Source organism: Sus scrofa, chromosome 14 (genome assembly GCF_000003025.6).
Source record: "Sus scrofa isolate TJ Tabasco breed Duroc chromosome 14, Sscrofa11.1, whole genome shotgun sequence".
Lineage (NCBI taxonomy): Eukaryota > Metazoa > Chordata > Mammalia > Artiodactyla > Suidae > Sus > Sus scrofa.
Window position 1 is genome coordinate 50066005 of NC_010456.5, and position 19197 is coordinate 50085201.

Sequence of the window (19197 nt, forward strand, 5' to 3'; positions counted from 1 at the left end):
AATCTGGCGTTGCCATGAGCTGTCGTGTACGTTGCAGACGCGGCTCGGATCCCGTGTTGCTGTGGCTCTGTTATAGGCCAGTGGCTACAGCTCTGATTCGACCCCTAGCCTGGGAACCTCCATATGCGCAGGAGCGGCCCAAGAAATGGAAAAAAGACAAAAAAAAAAGAAAAAGCAGAGTTCCTGTGGTGGCTCAGTAGTAACAAGCCCGACTAGTGTCCATGAAGATGCAGGTTCAGTCCCTGGCCTTGCACATTGGTTTAAGGATCCAGTGTTGCTGTGAGCTGTGGTGTAGGTCACAGATGTGGCTTGAATATGGTGTTGTTGTGGTGTAGCCCGACAGCTACAGCTCTGATTCAACCCCAGCCTGGGAATTTCCATATGCTGTGGGTGTGGCCCTAAAAAGATTAAAAAATGCCTCTTAAGGAGTTCCTGTCATGGCTCAGCAGTTAACCAACCCAACTATCATCCATGAGGATGTGGGTTCTATCCCTGGCCTCGCTCAGTGGGTTAAGGATCTGATGTTGCTATGAGCTGTGGTGTAGGTTGCAGACATGGCTTGGGTCAGGAGTTGCTGTGGTGTAGGCCGGCAGCTACAGCTCGGATTGGACCCCTAGCCTGGGAACCTCCCTATGCTGCTGTAAGTGGAACCCTAAAAAAATGCCCCTTGGGAATGCCCTGGTGGCCTAGTGGTTAAGGACTCAGTGTTGTCACCATTGTGTCCAAACGGTGGCCCTGCTAAGATTAAGTGAGGGCTCTAATAATGACTGAGATGAGACAATAGGAAACACCAGGACATCTGGTCACTGTGTACCACAGGAGGCGTGGACAGTGACTAAGGGATGACCAGGGGAGTCACTGTTCTTGTAACCAAATATGGAACAGCCTAGATCCCCAGCTAGAGTCATGAACAGGGTGGACTCTTAGTGTTTGAAAATGCTCTCCCCAAATAATTTTAGGAAGCTTAAATAGAGGGAAATAAGGAAATCCGGGAATTCCCTGATGGTGCATCAGGGAAAGGATTGGTCATTGTCACTGCAACCGCTAAGGTCACTGCTGTGGCGCAGGTTTGATCCCTGGCCCAGAAACCTCTACATGCCATGGGGTGGGGGTGGGGTGTAGTTCCCAACTGTGTGTGCTGGCAATTAGTCCTAAACACGCTCTGAATTCTTGGATCTCAAGAGCTGAGGAGTTGGTTGCTTTGGAAGGTCACCATCGAGGTGGTCAAGGTGGAGCAGGTGGGGCCTTTGCCCCTGGGGTGGCGGGGGCTGCCAGGGTCCCGGGACGCAGAACTGCGGTCTGTTCTTGGTTCTACAGCAATGACGAGACCCCCACACTATGTGCAACTGCTCTCAGGTCTCAGAAGAGCCCTCTGCTCTGGGAGGGGAGGGGCATGAGAGCGCTCTGCCCACCCCTCCAGAGAAATTGCTGAGAAGGGCATCCACACAAATAAGTCATCTTGGAAAAGGAGGTCTGTGGGTAAAAGGACAAATTAAGGTGCATTTAAAAAAAACTTTTTTACCATTTTATTATAAATTATTCAGTTTATTTAAACAAACAAGCAAAAAGAAAAAAAAGAAAAAAAAAAGCAGTTCACCCATTTCTCCCACCATTAAATACCCATGAGTTAATATCATGGGTATTTAATACAAAAACTTTTCCTGGGTCCACCATTATTATTATTATTATTACTTTGTCTTTTCAGGGCTGCACCCACCGCATATGGAGGTTCCCAGGCTAGAGGTTGAATCAGAGCTACAGCTGCCAGCCTACACCACAGCAGCTCGGAATCTGAGCCGCACCTGTGGCCACACCACCGCTCATGGCAACGCTGGATCCTTAACCCACTGAGCGAGTCCAGGGATCAAACCTGCCTCCTCATGGATACTATTCAGATTTGTTTCCACTGAACCATGACGGGAACTCCTGGGTCAACTATTATATGCTGCTAGTAAACCCTTGTTTTTTCTAAGTTTTCACCAATTGTTTGTTGTCATTCCTTCCTTATTTTTTCCAGTGAACAAGAGGATTGATAACATATGTGTCATTCCCTTTTTGGAAAATGTGGATATCTGTGAGTTTTCTGAGATCTTTCTGGTGTCTGTTTGTGGTTCTCATCTACCTCTCCTTTTAAGCATGTCCCGAGAATCTTTGGGGAAATGGCTGTTCCTAGTGGGGAGAGTTGATGTGAAGTGGCATCTGACTAGTTCTTCACATGTTCTTTAACCTTTCTGTCTCTTCTAATAGTTTTATTTATTATGGTGCCTTTCATAACAAATTCCAATGTTTCTGTTCACAAGATTGTGGTAGATTGATTAGGAAAAAACCAATGAAAATATACCAAACTACCCCATTTCCACATTTATAATTATGCAAATATACAAATGTGTTCTTTTTTTTTTTGTCTTTTCTAGGGCCACACTCGTGGCATATGGAAGTTCCCAGGCTAGGGGTCGAATCAGAACTGTTGCCACTGGCCTACACCACAGCCACAGCAACGCCAGATCCAAGCCGTGTCTTCGACCTACACCACAGCTCACAGCAACCCTGGATCCTTAACCCACTGAGCGAGGCCAGCGATCAAACCCACAACCTCATGGTTCCTAGTCGGATTCATTAACCACTGAGCCACAACAGGAACTCCCACAAATGTGTTCTTAAAAGCACAGGAAAGACAGGTACCTCTTGGAGGTGGAGGGGAAGAGCTTCTTGGCTCTGGCCCTCATGCTTTATTTTACAGGCTTTGCACGGTTTGTATTTGTAATAATGAGCATGAAATGTTTTGTAATTTTTTCTGAAGTTCATAAGATATGAAGGAAAGGAACCCTTTTGAAAGCCAGGAGTGAAGAAGCAGAGGAAGAGGCTGGGGCAGGGAGAGCAGTGAGGACCACCTGCTAAAGAGGCAGGGCAGGTGGCACGGGGGAGGGAGGAGGGGGACCCTGGCTTGCACCTGGTTCAGTGTCTCCCTCCTCCACCTCCCTCCCCTGCTTTCCTTTCCCCTGGAGATGGCAGCATGGCTGGACTTTGAATCTGGCAACAATTTCTTGGATATAACAACAAAGGCACAGACAACAAAAGAAAAATAGATAAATTGGGGTACATCAAATTAGAAACTTCTGTGAATCAAGGGATACCATTGACAAAGAGAAAAGGCAAAGGAATGGAAGAAAATATTTGCAAATCATACACCTGATAAGGGATTAATATCCAGACCATACGAAGAACTACAACTCAACAATCAAAACAAAGCCTGAGAGTTCCTGTGTGGCTCAGTGGGTTAAGGATCTAATGTTTTCATTACAGTCACTCTGGGTACTGCTGTGGCTCGGGTTTGATCCCTGGCCCAGGAACTTCCACATGCTGGAGAGGCAGCCAAAAAAACTTAAATAGATAGATAGGTGGATAGTTAAAAAAATATAATGTTAAGGAGTTCCTGTCGTGGCGCAGTGGTTAACGAATCCGACTAGGAACCATGAGTTTGCGGGTTCGATCCCTGCCCTTGCTCAGTGGGTTAACGATCCGGCGTTGCCGTGAGCTGTGGTGTAGGTTGCAGACGCGGCTCGGATCCCGCGTTGCTGTGGCTCTGGCGTAGGCCGGTGGCTACAGCTCCGATTCGACCCCTAGCCTGGGAACCTCCATATGCCGCGGGAGCGGCCCAAGAAATAGCAACAACAACAACAAAAAAGACAAAAGGCAAAAAAAAAAAAATATATATATATATATATATATATATAATGTTAAGAGACTACAACCCACTAAAATACATAGAAATTCTTAAGTCCGTATTGATTAAGGAGAAAGGAAAGCTCTTCTTTACAATAAGTACCAAGTCAACTAATGGAATTCCTAGCCATGCAATAAGGCAAGAAAAAGACCTAAAAATAACACATTATGAGTTCTCTGGTAATGCATTAAGATTCCAGCATGTCACTGTGACGGCTCAGGTCACTGCCTTGGCATTGGTTCAATCCCAATCCCATGCCTCAGATGTAAAAAAAAAATAAAGATGAGAAAGGAAAAAAGCTATCTCTCTTTGCAGATGACCTGGTTGTCTACGTAGAAACTCCCCCAAAATCTATCCCCTCAAAACACTGTTAAAAACTAACCAGTTGGTGGCCACTCTCCCATCTTTTGAGATGGACCGAATTCTGTCTGGAATGTGTATCTTCCAGGCTGCTCTCACCTTCTGAGAGGCCTACACTACTTCTCTCAATAAATCAAAACAAAAACAAGAGTTCCCGTTGTGGCGCAGTGAAAATGAATCCGACTAGGAACCATGAGGTTTCGGGTTCAGGTTAAGGATCCGGTTTTGCCATGAGCTGTGGTGTAGGTCACAAATGGGGCTCAGGTACCGAGTTGCTGTGGCTGTGGTATAGGCTGGCAGCTGTAGCTCCGATTTGGCCCCTAGCCTGGGAACCTCCATGGGCCGCGACTGTGGCCCTAAAAAGCCAAAAAAAAAAAAAAATTACAACTTTAATCACTTAAGTATACAGTGCAGTGGTACATTCACAGTGTTGTGCAACCATCACCACCATCTATTTTCAAAACTTTGTCATCACCCCAAAGAGAAACACTACCCATTAAGCAATAACTCCCCCGTCTCCACCCTACCCCCAACCCTTGTAACTCTAATCTACTTGCTCTTACTACAAGTTTGCCTATTAATAGCTCTATAAGTGGGATCCTATTTGTCCTTTTATGTCTGGCTTATTTCACTTAGCATACTGCATTAAAGATTCATCCATGGTGTTCCCTTGTGGCTCAGCAAGTTAAGGACCCGCATTGTCACTGCCGCCGCTCTTTGTTGTGGAATATATGAGAACGTCGTTCATTTTTATGGTTGGTAATATTCCATTGTATGTATATACTTTTGTTTAGCCATTCATGGATAAACACGTGAACAAACATGATAGGTATTTATGTTGTTTCCACATGTTGGCTCTAGGAAGTAATGTTATGAACATTGAACTTCTGTTTTCAGATCTTTGGGGTATATACCTAGGAGTGGGGATGCTGGATGATGTAGTTATCCTATTACTTTTTGAGAAACTATCAAACTGTTTTCTATGGCAGCTGTGCCATTTTCTGTCCCCATCAGTAAGGTGCGAGGGTTTCAATAGCGCCTATGTTGGCCAACTCTTCTTATTTTTTTGTTTGTTTGCGTCCTTATTTTTAATTATAGCCATCTAGTAAGTATGAAGTGATATCTCATTATGGTTTTGATTTGCATTTCCTTAGTGACTAGTGATGTCGAACATTTTTTAATGTGCTCATTTGCCATTTGTATATCTTCTTTAGAGACATCTATCCAAGTCCTTTGCTCATTTTTTAATTGGGTTGTGAGTTTTGTTGTTGAATTGTAGGAGTTCTTTTTTTATTGAGATATAATTGACATACATCATATTAGTTTCAGACGTATGACATAATGATTCAATATTTGTATTCATTACAAATTAATCACCACAGTGAACATAGTTAACATCTGTTACCATACATAAAGATAAAAATCTTGTGATGAGAACACTTAAGATTTACACTCTTAGCAACTTTCAAATATGCAATACAGTATAATTAACTATAATCACCATACTGTGCGTTACATCCCCATGACTTATTTATTTATAACTTAATTATTTTATAGCATGTATATTCTTTTTTGCTTTTTAGGGCTGCAGCTGTGGCATATGGAAGTTCCCAGGCTAGGGGTCGAATCAGAGCTACAGCTGCCGGCTTACGCCACAGCCACGCAATGCCAGATCTGAGAGGCATCTGTGACCTACACCACAGCTCATGGCAAAGCAGGATCCCCTATCCCTTGAGTGAGTCCAGGAATCAGATTCTCAAACCCACATCCTCATGGATACTAGTTGGATCCATTTCTGCTGTATCTTCTTTGTCCATTCATCTATGGATGGCCACTTAGGTTGCATCCATATCTTGGCTATTGTAAATAGTGCTGCAGCGAGCATAGAGATATAATATATATTTTTCTTTCTATTTTTTATCTTTTTTTTTTTTTTTTTTTTTTTTTTTGGTCACACCTGCAACGTGTGGAAGTTCCAGGGCCAGGGATTGAATCCACGCCACTGTACTGCAGCGCCGGATCCTTATCTTGCCAGATCCTTATCCTTATCCTGAGAAGCTGTCACAACCACATAATGGATAAATATAAAGGTCCTTACAGAAAAAGGTCCTTAGTAAGGTTCGTGGCTCAGTGATTAACGAACCCGACTAGTATCCATGAGGACTTGGGTTCGATCCCTGGCCTCACTGAGTGGGTTAAGGATTTGGCATTGCTGTGAGCTGTGGTGTAGGTTACAGGCGTGGCTCGGATCCCCACATTGCCGTGGTGGTGGCGAAGGCCAGCAGCTACAGCTCTGATTCGACCCCTAGCCTGGGAACCTCCATATGCCTCAGGTGTGGTCCTAAAAAAAAAAAAAAAAAAAAAAAAAAAGGCAGAAAAAGGTCCTTAGGTGAAAACAAAGAAGGAATTCCTGGCGGAGCATTGGTTAAGGATCCAGCATTGTCACTGCAGTGGCTTGGATAGCTGCTCTGGTGGGGGTTCTGTCCCTGGCCTGGGAACTTCCACATGCCAAGGACATGGCCAAAAAAGCCCCAAACCCCCCAAAAAACAAAAACACAACTAAAGAAATCTCAGTAAAGTATGGATTTTACTTAATAACAATATAGTGATACTGGTTCATCAATTGTACCACACTAACATAAACTGTTAGTGATAGGGGAGTTCCTGCTGTTCGCACTTGGATCTGTTGTGTTTCGGGAGTGCTGAGACACAGGTTCAATTCCTGGCCCGGCACAGTGCATTAAGGGTCCAGTGTTGCCACAGCTGTGGCTTAGGTAATAACTGCAGTTTGGATCTGATCCCTGGCCTGGGAACTCTATATGCCTCAGGCAAGCCAAAAAAAGAAGAAAAAAATGTTAATGATAGAGGAAACTTGGTGTTGGGTATTGGGAACTCTCTGTAGTAGCTCTGCAATTTTTTTGTAAATATAAAAAAGTTTGTTTAAAAAAAAACACTATTTAGGAGTTCCCGTCGTGGCGCAGTGGTTAACGAATCCGACTAGGAACCATGAGGTTGCGGGTTCGGTCCCTGCCCTTGCTCAGTGCGTTAAGGATCCGGCGTTGCTGTGAGCTATGGTGTAGGTCGCAGATGCGGCTCGGATCCCACGTTGCTATGGCTCTGGCGTAGGCCGGTGGCTATAGCTCCGATTGGACCCCTAGCCTGGGAACCTCCATATGCCGAGGGAGCGGCCCAAGAAATAGCAAAAAGACCAAAAAAACAAAAAAGACAAAAAAAAACACTATTTAGGCAATCTAGTGAGGAGGATTTCAGCATGAATTGGATGTTGGGGTTGGTAAAGGAGGCTGAGGAAGATGTTTATTTTTTGGCTCTGGGAACTGGAAAGGTGGAGGGGCTCTTGGGTAAATTAGGAAACAGGTCATGGGCAGGTGAGGAATTCCTGGAGATTTGTAAGGAGGGGTCATGCATTTGAGTGTAGAGCTGAGGTATGCGATTTGGGCTGGAGAGGGAGACTTGGGCCCTGGGCGGAGAGGATGATGCGGGGGGGGGGGGGGGTAGGGGGGGGAGTAGGTTATGGGGAGGAGTAGGATAGCTCCACCCATCACCCACCTATTCTCTTTCTTCCTGGATGCTGGAGCCCTGATTTGCCTGGGGTGTCTGCCCTTCTCCCACGTGACTGGGGGGGCCCTCCTCTGGGTACTGAGAATAAATCTATTTATTTTTTTTCTTTTTACAGCTAAACCGATGGCATATGGAAGTTCCCAGGCCAGGGGTTGAATCAGAGTTGCAGCTGCAGCCTTCTCTGCAGTTCGTGGCAATGCTGGATCCTTACCCACTTGAGCGAGGCCAGGGACTGAACTCACATCCTCACCAAGACAATGTTGGGTCCCTAACCTGCTAAGCCACAACAGAAGCTCCCTGAGAGTAAATCTTGATTGGCCCAAGACAGTCTCAGCAGTCTTATTCTGGTGGATGAGGATTAGCTGGGGTGGGCAGGTGACTCCTCTCCATGGGGCCTCAGGGAAGGCTGCTGTGAGGCTGGTGCTTTCCTCACTCCTAAGAAGGAGATTCCCAAAGAGACCCTCCCTGTCTGCCTTTGAACATGGCCCTGTGTGTAGTCTACAAGGCTGCAGCCATCTCCCTGCCCAGCTGAGGACAATGTTGGTGCACAGATTAAGGCAGAGGGCAGAGAAGAGGAGCGGGAACCTTACCTGTGGGGCTCCTGTCAGGTGAGAAAGAGTCCTCACTATCTATACCAGTTTGGTTTGGCAGGGCCACCACTCAGGCAGTCGAGGCACCTTGGATGCAGCAGTTCAGCAGGTGCAGGCTCTCAGAGGTGGAGGCTGCACTTCGTGAGCCTGAGAGTGTGTGCTTCCCTAACGTTTTACTCTGGACGCCTCATCCTGGTCCTGACCCCAGCGGATCCACTGTTCTGAAGGCCCAGCTGAAAGTGTCTCACTGGCAAGCAAAGGGCACTGACCTTTAGGAATGGACAGATAAAAGGGACCCAGGAAAGAAGGGGAGTAACCGCTGCTCTGCTCAGGCAGCATGATGTGTTATAGTAATGATGCCAGTGCAGCCCAGCCTTCAGCCTCATACTAAAATGACCCTTCAAGCCATCTTATTTTGAAGACTTCCTAGAGTATGTTCCTGCCTCTGGCCTGAACAATGTTTGCTTATTTGAATTTATTAAAATTCTTTGTGGGAATTCCTTCTGTGGCTCAGCAGGTTAAGAATCTGGCTAGTATCCATGAAGATGTGGGTTCAATCCCTGGCCTCGCTCAGTGGGTTAGGGATGCAGCATTGCCATGAGCTGTGGTGTAGGTTGAAGACACAGCTCAGATCTAGCATTGCTGTGGCCACGGCACAGGCCAGCAGCTGCAGCTCCAATTGGAACCCTAGTCTGGGAACGTCCATATGCCATGGGTGCAGCCCTTAAAAAAATAAACACTCTTTGTGGCCCAAGGTAGGTTACTTTTTAACTATTTCATTATGTAGGTGTAGAACTCAGTATGTATTCTTATGCCTTATTCTGTTGTTTAATTCATCTTTATTCTTATTTTTTGTGTATTTTATATATCACAGTCTGATAGCGGTGTATGGTGTATTTTACTATAACTATGTTTCTATTAGCTGTTTGTATTTCTAAAGATTTCTGTTTCCTGTTTTATGCTGCTCTGTAATTTGGTACATTTGGTTTCACAATGACTTTTTATTCTATGTGTATTTTTTGGTGCACCTTTTCTAATAATAGTACATATTCAGAGTTTGTCCTTTGATCTGATCTGAGATTTTATTTTTATAAAGTAATTTTAGTTGTGTTTTTCTTATTTATTTACATTTCCCTTGTTACAACTACTTTAACTTTCCATAATCTCATTTTCTGGTATTTTGATGTCATTTTTTTATGATTTCTTGGCATTTATTTTCTACATACAACATGGAAAAAGTGTCTAGTACACTTCTGGTTACAAGCCTTTCGATTTTTTTTCTTTTTTTTGTATTTTTTATTTTTTGTCTTTTTGCCTTTTCTAGGGCTGCTTGCGGGGCACATGGAGGTTCCCAGGCCAGGGGTCTAATCAGAGCTGTAGCCACCAGCCTATGCCAGAGCCACAGCAACGCAGGATCCGAGCCGCATCTGCAACCTACACCACAGTTCATGGCAACGCCGGATCCTTAACCCACTGAGCAAGGGCAGGGATCGAACCCGCAATCTCATGTTTCCTAGTCAGATTCACTAACCACTGTGCCACGACGGGAACTCCTCTTTCTGTTTTCTTTTTTTTTTGGCCACCCTGAGGTATATGGAGTTCCCAGGCCAGGGATCAGATCCAAGCTGCAGCTGTGAACCTAAGCTGCAGGTGCAGCAACTCTGGATCCTTAACCCGCTATGCCAGGTTGAGGATTAAACCTGCGTCCCAGGACTCCCAAGACACTGCTGATCCCATTGTGACACAATGAGAACTGGGTAAGACTCCTGATTCTTGTTGTGTGGAGGCTGGTTTTGTTTTGTTTTGTTTTGGTCTCATTGGTAGCACGTGTGAGCTCCAGGGCTAGGGATCAAACACATGCCACAACAGTGACCTTAGCTGCAGCAGTGACAATGCCAGATCTTTAATCTGCTGTGCCACAAGCTAACTGATTTTTGCTGTATTAATTTTTCCTTTTACCTCTTGTTTTTTTTTTCTTTTACCGCTTGTAATAATTTATGAGGTAGACATACAGCTCTGCATACTGAAAAGACATGAAAATATACAATTTTTAAAAATAACTTTTTTTTGGAGTTCCCATTGTGGCACAGTGGAAACAAATCCGACTAGTAACCATGAGGTTACGGGTTCTATTGCTGGCCTTGCTCAATGAATTAAGGATCTGGCGTTGCCATGAGCTGTGGTGTAGGTCACAGATGCGGCTCGGATCCTTCGTTGCTTTGGCTCTGGCGTAGGCCAGCAGCTGGAGCTCTGATTCGACCCCTAGCCTGGGAACCTCCATATGCCGTGGGTGTGACCCTAAAAAGCAAAACAAAAAAACCCCAAACTTTTTCTTCATTTTCTGTAGAAGAGACAGTGCCTTGCCTTTTTTTTTTTTTTTAAAAAAACCCTCTTTCTTCCTCTCTAGTTTTCATTGCATTAATCTGAGGTGAAAATCTCTTTTTAAAAAAAATCCTTTCTCAATTTTTTTTTCCCTCTTGGAGTTTGTTACCATAACAACAACAATTATTTCAACTTATCATCATCAAACAGTCTCTACTGAGTGGTGTTTTTATTCAGTTATCTCTCTATCTTTAGCTAGTTTCAAGGCTCATTGCCAGTTCTTTTCTCTCATTTCATCATTCATGAGTTTCTGATTCATGTCCTGGTGACTTATTGTATGATTCTGAGCAATTTTTACAGAAAAGGGAGTTAGTTGGGTAGTGTATTAGTCACAAACTCTTGTGGTTTCAAGTGACAGACTCCTACTTCAAATTGACTTCAGTTAAAGAAGAGATTGTCTCATGAACCTGTACAGTCCAGGCTCAGCTGAATACAGCCAGCCTCAAACTATGTCATCAGAAAATTGTCTCCCTCTCCAGACTCTGCTTTCTCCATCTCGCCTTTCTTCTCAGAGGGCAATTCTCACATCATGGTGTGTTTGGCCCCAGACTCACACTCCCTGCCCTTGCGCCCTGGCAGAAAGGGAGCATGTCTTTCCCAGTTATTTCTGCACAAGTCTGGGCTGAGTGTCACTGGCCTGGAACAGCTCTTCATGCCCATCCTTTGACAGCCAATGTCTGTGACTCTGGGGGGCCCTGGGTCCCATGCTTTTTTTTTTCTTTTTTGGGCCACACCTGTGGCATATGGAAGTTGCCAGGCTAGGAGTCAAATTGGAGCTGTAGTTGCCAGCCTATACCCCAGCCATAGCATCGCCCAGGTCTGAGCTGCATCTGCAATCTACACAGCAGCTTGTAGCAATGCCGGATCCTTAACCCACTAAACGAGGCCAGGGATCAAACCCACATCCTGGTGGATACTAGACAGATTCTTAACCTGCTGAGCCACAAAGGGAACTCCCTCCCATGCTCATCCTTGACCTCAGTGGGCCAGCCCTCCAAACCCAGTGTGGGTGTAGAAGAACAGTTCACAAAGAAAAACGGGATTGTGGCTGCCAGAAGGAGCAAGGATCAGTGCTGGGCAGGCAGATACAACAGATGTGCCTTGTTTTCTAAGATTCTACAGATCTGTGAATTGTCCCCACTCTTAATAGACAATAAGGAAGACATCTAGATAGCGAGCTGACCATCTTTGCAGACTCTCAGGCTTAGACAGTGGCTTAGTGTGGTCTCACAGTGATCCAGAGCCTCGTTCTCAGGTTCTTGGCTTTGTGCTTCTAGAAATTTGTTGTTGTCAGTGTAGCTAGATGATGGTTCCCCCTGGGCCTGGCTCCTGCCAGCCTGAGTCAGCAGAGACTGCTGTGTATCTAAACCCCATCTCAGAGGGAACCATAATTGCCACGGGACCTGATGAGGACTGTGTTCTGGTCAGTGCACTTTCCCTGTCGAAAACCACAAGTGAAGCCAAACTCTGATCATAAATTCTCTGGAGAAAGTCAGTGGCCAGATGCATCATGCCATGATAGTGTGGTGACTTTAAAATGTCTGCAAGGTTGGAGTTCCCGTCGTGGCGCAGTGGTTAACGAATCCAACTAGGAACCATGAGGTTGCGGGTTCGGTCCCTGCCCTTGCTCAGTGGGTTAACGATCCGGCGTTGCCGTGAGCTGTGGTGTAGGTTGCAGACGCGGCTCGGATCCTGTGTTGCTATGGCTCTGGCATAGGCTGGTGGCTACAGCTCCGATTAGACCCCTAGCCTGGGAACCTCCATATGCCGCGGAAGCGGCCCAAGAAATAGCAAAAAGACAACAACAACAAAAAATGTCTGCAAGGTTGCAGACACGCTCAGATCTTACGTGGTTGTGGCTGTGGCGTAGGCCAGTGGCTACAGCTCTGATTCAACCCCTAGCCTGGGAACCTCCATATGCCACGGGTGTGGCCCTAAAAAGACAAAATAAAATAAAATATCCACAAATGCTAAAGAATGAAGAGAGGACATGTTACAGAGAGAGAGAGGTACATGGCAAGGATGAAAGACAAGAAGGAACTGAGAGCCATCTGGTCTGGCAGGAGCCCAGAAGGTAAGGGCAGGTTACGTGGGGCTGGAGTAGAGGGGGGTCAGCAAAGGCCTTAGAGCTAGAGACTTGCTCTAAGGATTACTGGAGTTCCTACCATGGCGCTGTGGGTTAAGAATGTGACAGCAGCGACTTGGGCCATTCAGGTTAAAGGATCCAGTATAGGTCGAAGCTGCCTCTCAGATTCAGTCCCTAGCCCGGGAACTCCCATATGCCATGGGTATAGTAATTAGAAGAAAAAAAAATGGTGTAACGTGGTCAAATTCATTTTGGCAAGACTGATCTGGGTACAGGGAGAAGCAACTGGAGACGGGCAATGCTGGAAGCAGAAGACTTCAGGCTGCTGTGTAAGGCAAGGTGAGCAGTGATGCAGCAGGCTATAGGAAGAAGAATGGCTTCGGCAGTGAAGCACGCATGTTTAAAACAGTGCTTTACAGGAGTCCTGGTGGCTTACTGGTTAAGGATCTGGCATTGTCACTGCTGTGACTCCGGTCTCTGCTTTGGCTAGGGCTCCACCCCTGACCTAGGGAATTTCTGAAGCCAAAAAATAAAAATAAAACAGTGCCTTACAAATTCTGTAACCATGTGTGGTGAAGGATGTTAACCAGACTTATCGTAAGCATCATTTCTGTGTATACAAACATCCAATCATTACACTGTACACCTGAAACGAATGTACTGTTTTTTGTTTTGTTTTGTTTTTGTCTGTCTATGGCTGCGCCCTTGGCATATGCAAGTACCCAGGCCAGGGGTTGAATCAGAGCTGCAGTCCTCTGCCTACACCACAGCCACAGGAATGCTGGATCCCAGCTGTGTCTGTGACCCACACCACAGCCCACAGCAACACTGGATCCTCAACCCACTGAGCAAAGACAGGGATTGAACCCACATCCTCATGGACACTAGTTGCGCTCGCCACCACTGAGCCACAAAGGGAACTCCTACTGTACTGTAGTATGACAGTTATACCTCCTTTATTTTTTTTTTTTTTTTTTTTTTGTCTTTTTGCTATTTCTTGGGCCGCTCCCTCGGCATATGGAGGTTCCCAGGCTAGGGGTCTAATCGGAGCCGTGGCCACCGGCCTACACCAGAGCCACAGCAACGCATGATCCGAGCCGCGTCTGCAACCTACACCACAGCTCACGGCAATGCCAGATCGTTAACCCACTGAGCAAGGGCAGGGACCGAACCCGCAACCTCATGGTTCCTAGTTGGATTCGTTAACCACTGCGCCACGACGGGAACTCCTATACCTCCTTTAAAAAGACAAATAAAACAGTGCTTTTCAAAGTTTAAGATGCGCATGAACCCCTGGGGATCTTGTTAAAATGCAGATCCTGAGTCAGTAGGTCTGGGGTGGGGCCTGAGACACTGCATTCCTAGCAAACTGCCATATAATGCTGATGCTGTTGGCCTGGAGACCGCATTCTGAGTGGCATCGATTTCAGAAATATTAAAGAATTTGAATTTACAGGCACTTGCAATGGGTCAGGTGGGGGGAGGGGTTGGGAGCTAGGTAACATGAGTTGTGAAGGATCATCCCTAAACTTCCAGCTGGAGTATCTGGGTGGAGATGCACTCCACAGGTACAAGATGAGGAACAGGTTTGGGTGGGGCAGATCACAATAACAGATAACATTTATTGGGTACTTACTCTGTGCTGGTTCTTTACATAAGTTGTCTTATTTATTCTGTGCAATAGAGAAATAGGTACTATTGTGATCTTTCAGAGTGAGGAAACTGAGGCCAAGGTCGTACAGGTAGTGAGTGGAGCAGCCAAGATTCAAACTCCTGAAGTTTGGAGATGTAGAGTTGAATCACCTTTAGGATCTGACATGGGGCTGACCAGAGATTCTGCATGACAGTTAAAGACCTGGTAAGGGGAGTTCCCGTCGTGGTGCAGTGGTTAACGAATCCAACTAGGAACCATGAGGTTGTGGGTTCAGTCCCTGCCCTTGCTCAGTGGGTTAACAATCTGGCATTGCCGTGAGCTGTGGTGTAGGTCGCAGACGCGGCTCAGATCCTGCCTTGCAGTGGCTCTGGTGTAGGCCGGTGGCTATAGCTCCGATTCAATCCCTGGCCTGGGAACCTCCATATGCTGCAGGAGCGGCCCAAGAAATAGCTAAAAAAAAAAAAAAAAGACCTGGTAAGGGACTTCCCTGGTGGCCTAGGGGTTAAGGATTTGGTGGTGGTGTTGCTGTGGTGGGGGTTTGATCCCCGTCTGGCTTCTGCATACCACAGGTATGGCCAAAAAAAAAAGAAAAAGACCTGGGAGGAATTGAGGCATTGGTGGGAACTAAACCAAACCATTAAGAATAGTTACAAGTACCCTGTCTGAGTGCTGCTAATCTTGTTCCTTTTTCCTTGGCACTTAATTGCTACATAGGAATCTGAAGAAAAACATTTTAGCTTAATTTTTAAAAATTTTATTTTTTGCTTTTTAGGGCCTCATCTTCAGCATATGGAAGTTCCCAGGCTAGGTTTCAAATTGGAGCTGCAGCTGCGGGCCTATGTCACAGCCACAGCAATGCCAGATCCAAGCCATGTAGGCGACCTATAGCACAACTCACGGCAATGCCAGATCATTAACCCACTGAGCAAGGCCAGGGATCAAACCCACATCCTCATGGATACTAGTCGGGTTGATAACCCACTGAGCCACAGGAACTCCCAGTTTTTAGCTTTTTAAATAAACAATCTCTTTGTCCTGATTATACATTGTGCTTGTTCTTTATTGCTGACGTTTCCGAACTTTTCCAGATCATGTCTTGAAGTTTTCTGCTTATTTATTTTTTCTGGATTCAGAGAACTCAATTTTCCATGTCCATCCTAGATCCTTTTGGTTGCACCCGCAGCATACAAAAGCTCCCAGGCCAGAGATTAAACCTTTGCTGCAGCAGTGACCTGAGCTGCAGCAGTGACAATGCCAGGTCCTTAACTGCTAGGCTACCAGGGAACTCCAACACCACAGATCTTTTTAGACATTAAGGCAGGTTTTCTTTTACTGTAAGTTATTGCCTCTAAGTGATTTGCTCTGTCTTCTTTGGGGAGGGGGTGCCTGTAGTTTGACTTTGTGGTGTTTGTTCTCTTGTACATTTTCTTCTTAAAGAATTTCATCACCAGCTTTTTCTCATAGTCGTCTCCTATCCTGCTGACTTGCTCTTCTACACTGTTAAGTCTGCTTATTACAGCTCCAACCATTGCTTTTACTTTGGCTATTGTGGTTTTAATTTCATGGTACCCTCTATTTATCTTGGCCTGTCCTTTAAAAGATGCAAGTTCTTCTTTTAATCAAGAATCAGGGAGTTCCTGTCATGGCTCAGTGGTTAACAAATCTGACTAGGAACCCTGAGGTTGAGGGTTTGATCCCTGGCCTTGCTCAGTGGGTTAAGGATCCTGCATTGCTGTGGCTTTGGCATAGGCCGGTGGCTACAGCTCTGATTAGACCCCTAGCCTGGGAACCTCCACATGCCGTGGGAAGTGGCCCTAGAAAAGGCAAAAAGACAAAAAAAAAAAAAAAAAAAAAAAAGGAATAAGAATCAGGTGTTGGGTTCTACTTTATGGACTAAACATATTTCAAAAGAGTACTTTTTGGCTGTAGCCCTTTATTTATTTTCTCATATGCCACATGTTTTTTTTTTTCCCCAGAGGATTTTTTTCTCTTTTGCTTATTCATCTTCAAGACTGTCTAGTTGATCTTTGTTGATGACTGGAAGTCCAGGCTTTCTGGATCACAGTGTCAGACAATCAGGACGCAGAATTTCCCACCCTTAGTCCCCTTTCCAAGACGACGCAGGTGACTCCAATGAAGTGGCTCAGAAGCAAGGGCTGGATCATCTTCTGTCTCATTGTCTTAGCTGTTTATCGAATTCACCTGCTTCAAGATTCTGCCTTTTATTTTCAACCTCTGGTGTTTGTGACTATTAAAGTTACAGTTGATTTATGTTGTGTTCATTTCTGCTATACAGCAAAGTGATTCAGTTATACATATATACATTCTTTTCCATTTTTGTGACAATCTCTGAACCTCAGTGCGTCTAACTCGTTTTCTCTAGATGTTAATACTTGTTTTTTTCGCGTTTCTACCTGGGTAAGATCCTGCCCATCTGTACCAACTTGGGTGCCAGTCTCTGAATCTCAGTGTTTTTCTCAGGGTCTCAACCCACTACTCCCGAACCCCTTACTCTGCTCTCCTTTTCTTCGCAGTACTTCGCAGACAACTTGAGTCTTCCTTCAGATCCATCGACCGTCCATCCATCATCTCCTGGAGGGTAGCTTCGAGGAGGGTGGACGCGCAGGAACGCGGTGACACTTGTTGAACGAGCCTCTGCCGGAGCGGGCCGCGTCCGGGCTTCTTGTCTCCGCCTCCCACTCTGGGTTTCACACTTTCTCAGGATGCAAATATCTCTCTCGGTCTCGGTCACCCTTCCGGCTTCTGTGCGGGTCTCGAGGCCTCTAATCTGTATGGGCCCCGGACTCTCACAAACCTGGCTCGGCGCGCGGGGGCGGGGGGAATCCGCCCCGGTCGCGCTCCTACTCGGAGGGAGCCGCCCGGAGCTTCTCTCGGCCCGCTGCCCCGCCCGTTCGGCCCCGCAAGCTCGCCCCGCCTCGGAGTCCTCAGCGTTTCCCCGCCGCCTCCCGCGAGCGCACGTGACCGCGCCCCGCCCCGCCGCTGCAGTGCTCCGCCCCCAACGCGCCTCTTCCGCCGGCCGCGCAGCCCTGCCCCCAGGCCGCGGGAGCCAATCCGCGCTCACGCCTACGGCCCTGCCCCGGCGCCCTCCTCGGCGCGCGCCCCTCCCTCCGCCCGCCGGCCCGCCCGTCAGTCAGTCAGGCGGGCAGTCGGTACGAGCGGTCGGTGGCTATCTACCTCTCCCGAGCGGGTCCCTCACTGATTCTTCCCGGCCAGCGGCGGCGGCTGCAGCGGCTGGGGCGCGGTCTCCCCGTTGGTGCAGCGTGGGCCGAGCAGCGGCCGCGGAGCATCGAGCCCAGTGCGGCGGCGGCGGCGGCGGCCCGGCAGCCAACATGGCGGCGGCGGCGGCGGGCGCGGGCCCCGAGATGGTCCGCGGGCAGGTGTTCGACGTGGGGCCGCGCTACACCAACCTCTCCTACATCGGCGAGGGCGCCTACGGCATGGTGTGGTGAGTGTCCATGCCCCGCGGCCTGGCCGCGCCCGCCGCCCTCCCCTCCCCCCCAGCCGGGCTCACCGCTGCTGCCCCGCTTGCTCTCCGGACCCCGACCCTGACCCCGACCCCGGACGCGGACCCAGCCCCTACCCCAACCCGGACCTCCGACCTCCGACCCAGGCCCGCTGCGCCGCCAACCGCAGCGGGGCCTCGGTCGGGGCGGGGCTGGTCGGGCTGGGGCGTTGCTCGGCGCGGGGAGGGGGCGGGGGGTGGACACTGGATCCAGGACCCCGGCCCGGGAACCTAGGCCCCCTCCGCCCCCCCCGCCCCCCTCCCCGGCCTGGGTGTGCGCCGCGCGGCCTGCTCTTCGCGCCGGGGTGGGAAGCCGCGAATTCCTTCAGATGCTGGCGGCGGCGGCCGCGGCGTGTGTGCCCCGCCCCGAAATGACCGTCTGTTATTTTCCTTCCCTCGCCTGCGTTTTCCACGCACGGCTTTCATCAGATACCTTCGGTGGTGCCAGCGGTGCTCTCCTGCGCAGGCTTTTGAAAAAGCATTAGTGGCGTCAATGTTTGTTTTGGCATATTTCATTCTTGATGAAGTTTTTAAATGGGTTTTAATATCGTACTGTCCGCGTTTTAGGAAAGATAAACCAGCATCCCTCTCTTGATTTATTAAGGAGTCATTTGGAGTTGGGCCTAAATTGGCTTCTTTTTCCTTTATCTCGCTTGAACTCTATTACCAGCATAAAGGCATCCAGACGTTTTAGCACAATTATTGTGGACTTTTACTGTCAATGCTTTAGTGGTCAATATGTATGCAGTCCTGGTGGAGTTCTTGCAGTGTCACATGCTGGTTCCCTCGTCTTGATGCAGATCCCTCAGAAACGTTTGTGGAGTGGAGGTGACGGTGTTTTTTTTTCGTTTTTTTTTTTTTTTTAAATTAGTACTAACTAGCTGTCTTGTGCTGATGAAGACTTGTGCAGGTGTGGACTCCCTTATACCTAAATCTTGTGAGTGTCTTTTGTGTTGAACGAAGGAAAAAAACTAATACTGAATGCTGCGTGGCAGGTACTGTGCTAGATATATTATCTCATTTTATTTGAATAGTCAGCTGGTGGGAGGGAAGGGCTGTGAGATCTTTCAGATGAGAAAGTATTTCTGGTAAAGCCAATTCCTAAGGTCATTCAACTAAAGAGTCAGACTTGAGATTGTAGACTGAGAATTTAACTTCAGTTGCTGCAGCTCTTTTCATTACATCCTATTTTTCTTAAATAATGTTATTAATAATTTTAGAATTCTAGTCTGTCTTACTCATAAGCAAATCTATTTCAGAAATATATTCAACTTTAAATGATCTTGATTTCAGAAAGGC

General features: G+C 47.1%; 2 protein-coding genes across 3 annotated transcripts in view; both read left to right on the forward strand.

Annotated features, from left to right (window-relative positions):
• The window catches only part of PPM1F (protein phosphatase, Mg2+/Mn2+ dependent 1F), a 42436-nt gene extending 25393 nt beyond the window's left edge, over nt 1–17043 (forward strand). Inside the window, exon 8 of the mRNA XM_021073287.1 lies at nt 16910–17043. Coding sequence (XP_020928946.1) covers nt 16910–17022 — 113 coding nt within the window. The 3' untranslated portion in view covers nt 17023–17043. The remainder of the gene's footprint in view (nt 1–16909) is intronic.
• The window catches only part of MAPK1 (mitogen-activated protein kinase 1), an 82450-nt gene continuing 80327 nt past the window's right edge, over nt 17075–19197 (forward strand). Inside the window, exon 1 of one of the 2 annotated variants that reach the window (XM_021071922.1) lies at nt 17075–17841. In XM_021071922.1, coding sequence (XP_020927581.1) covers nt 17099–17841 — 743 coding nt within the window. In that variant the 5' untranslated portion in view covers nt 17075–17098. 2 annotated transcript variants of the gene reach the window in all.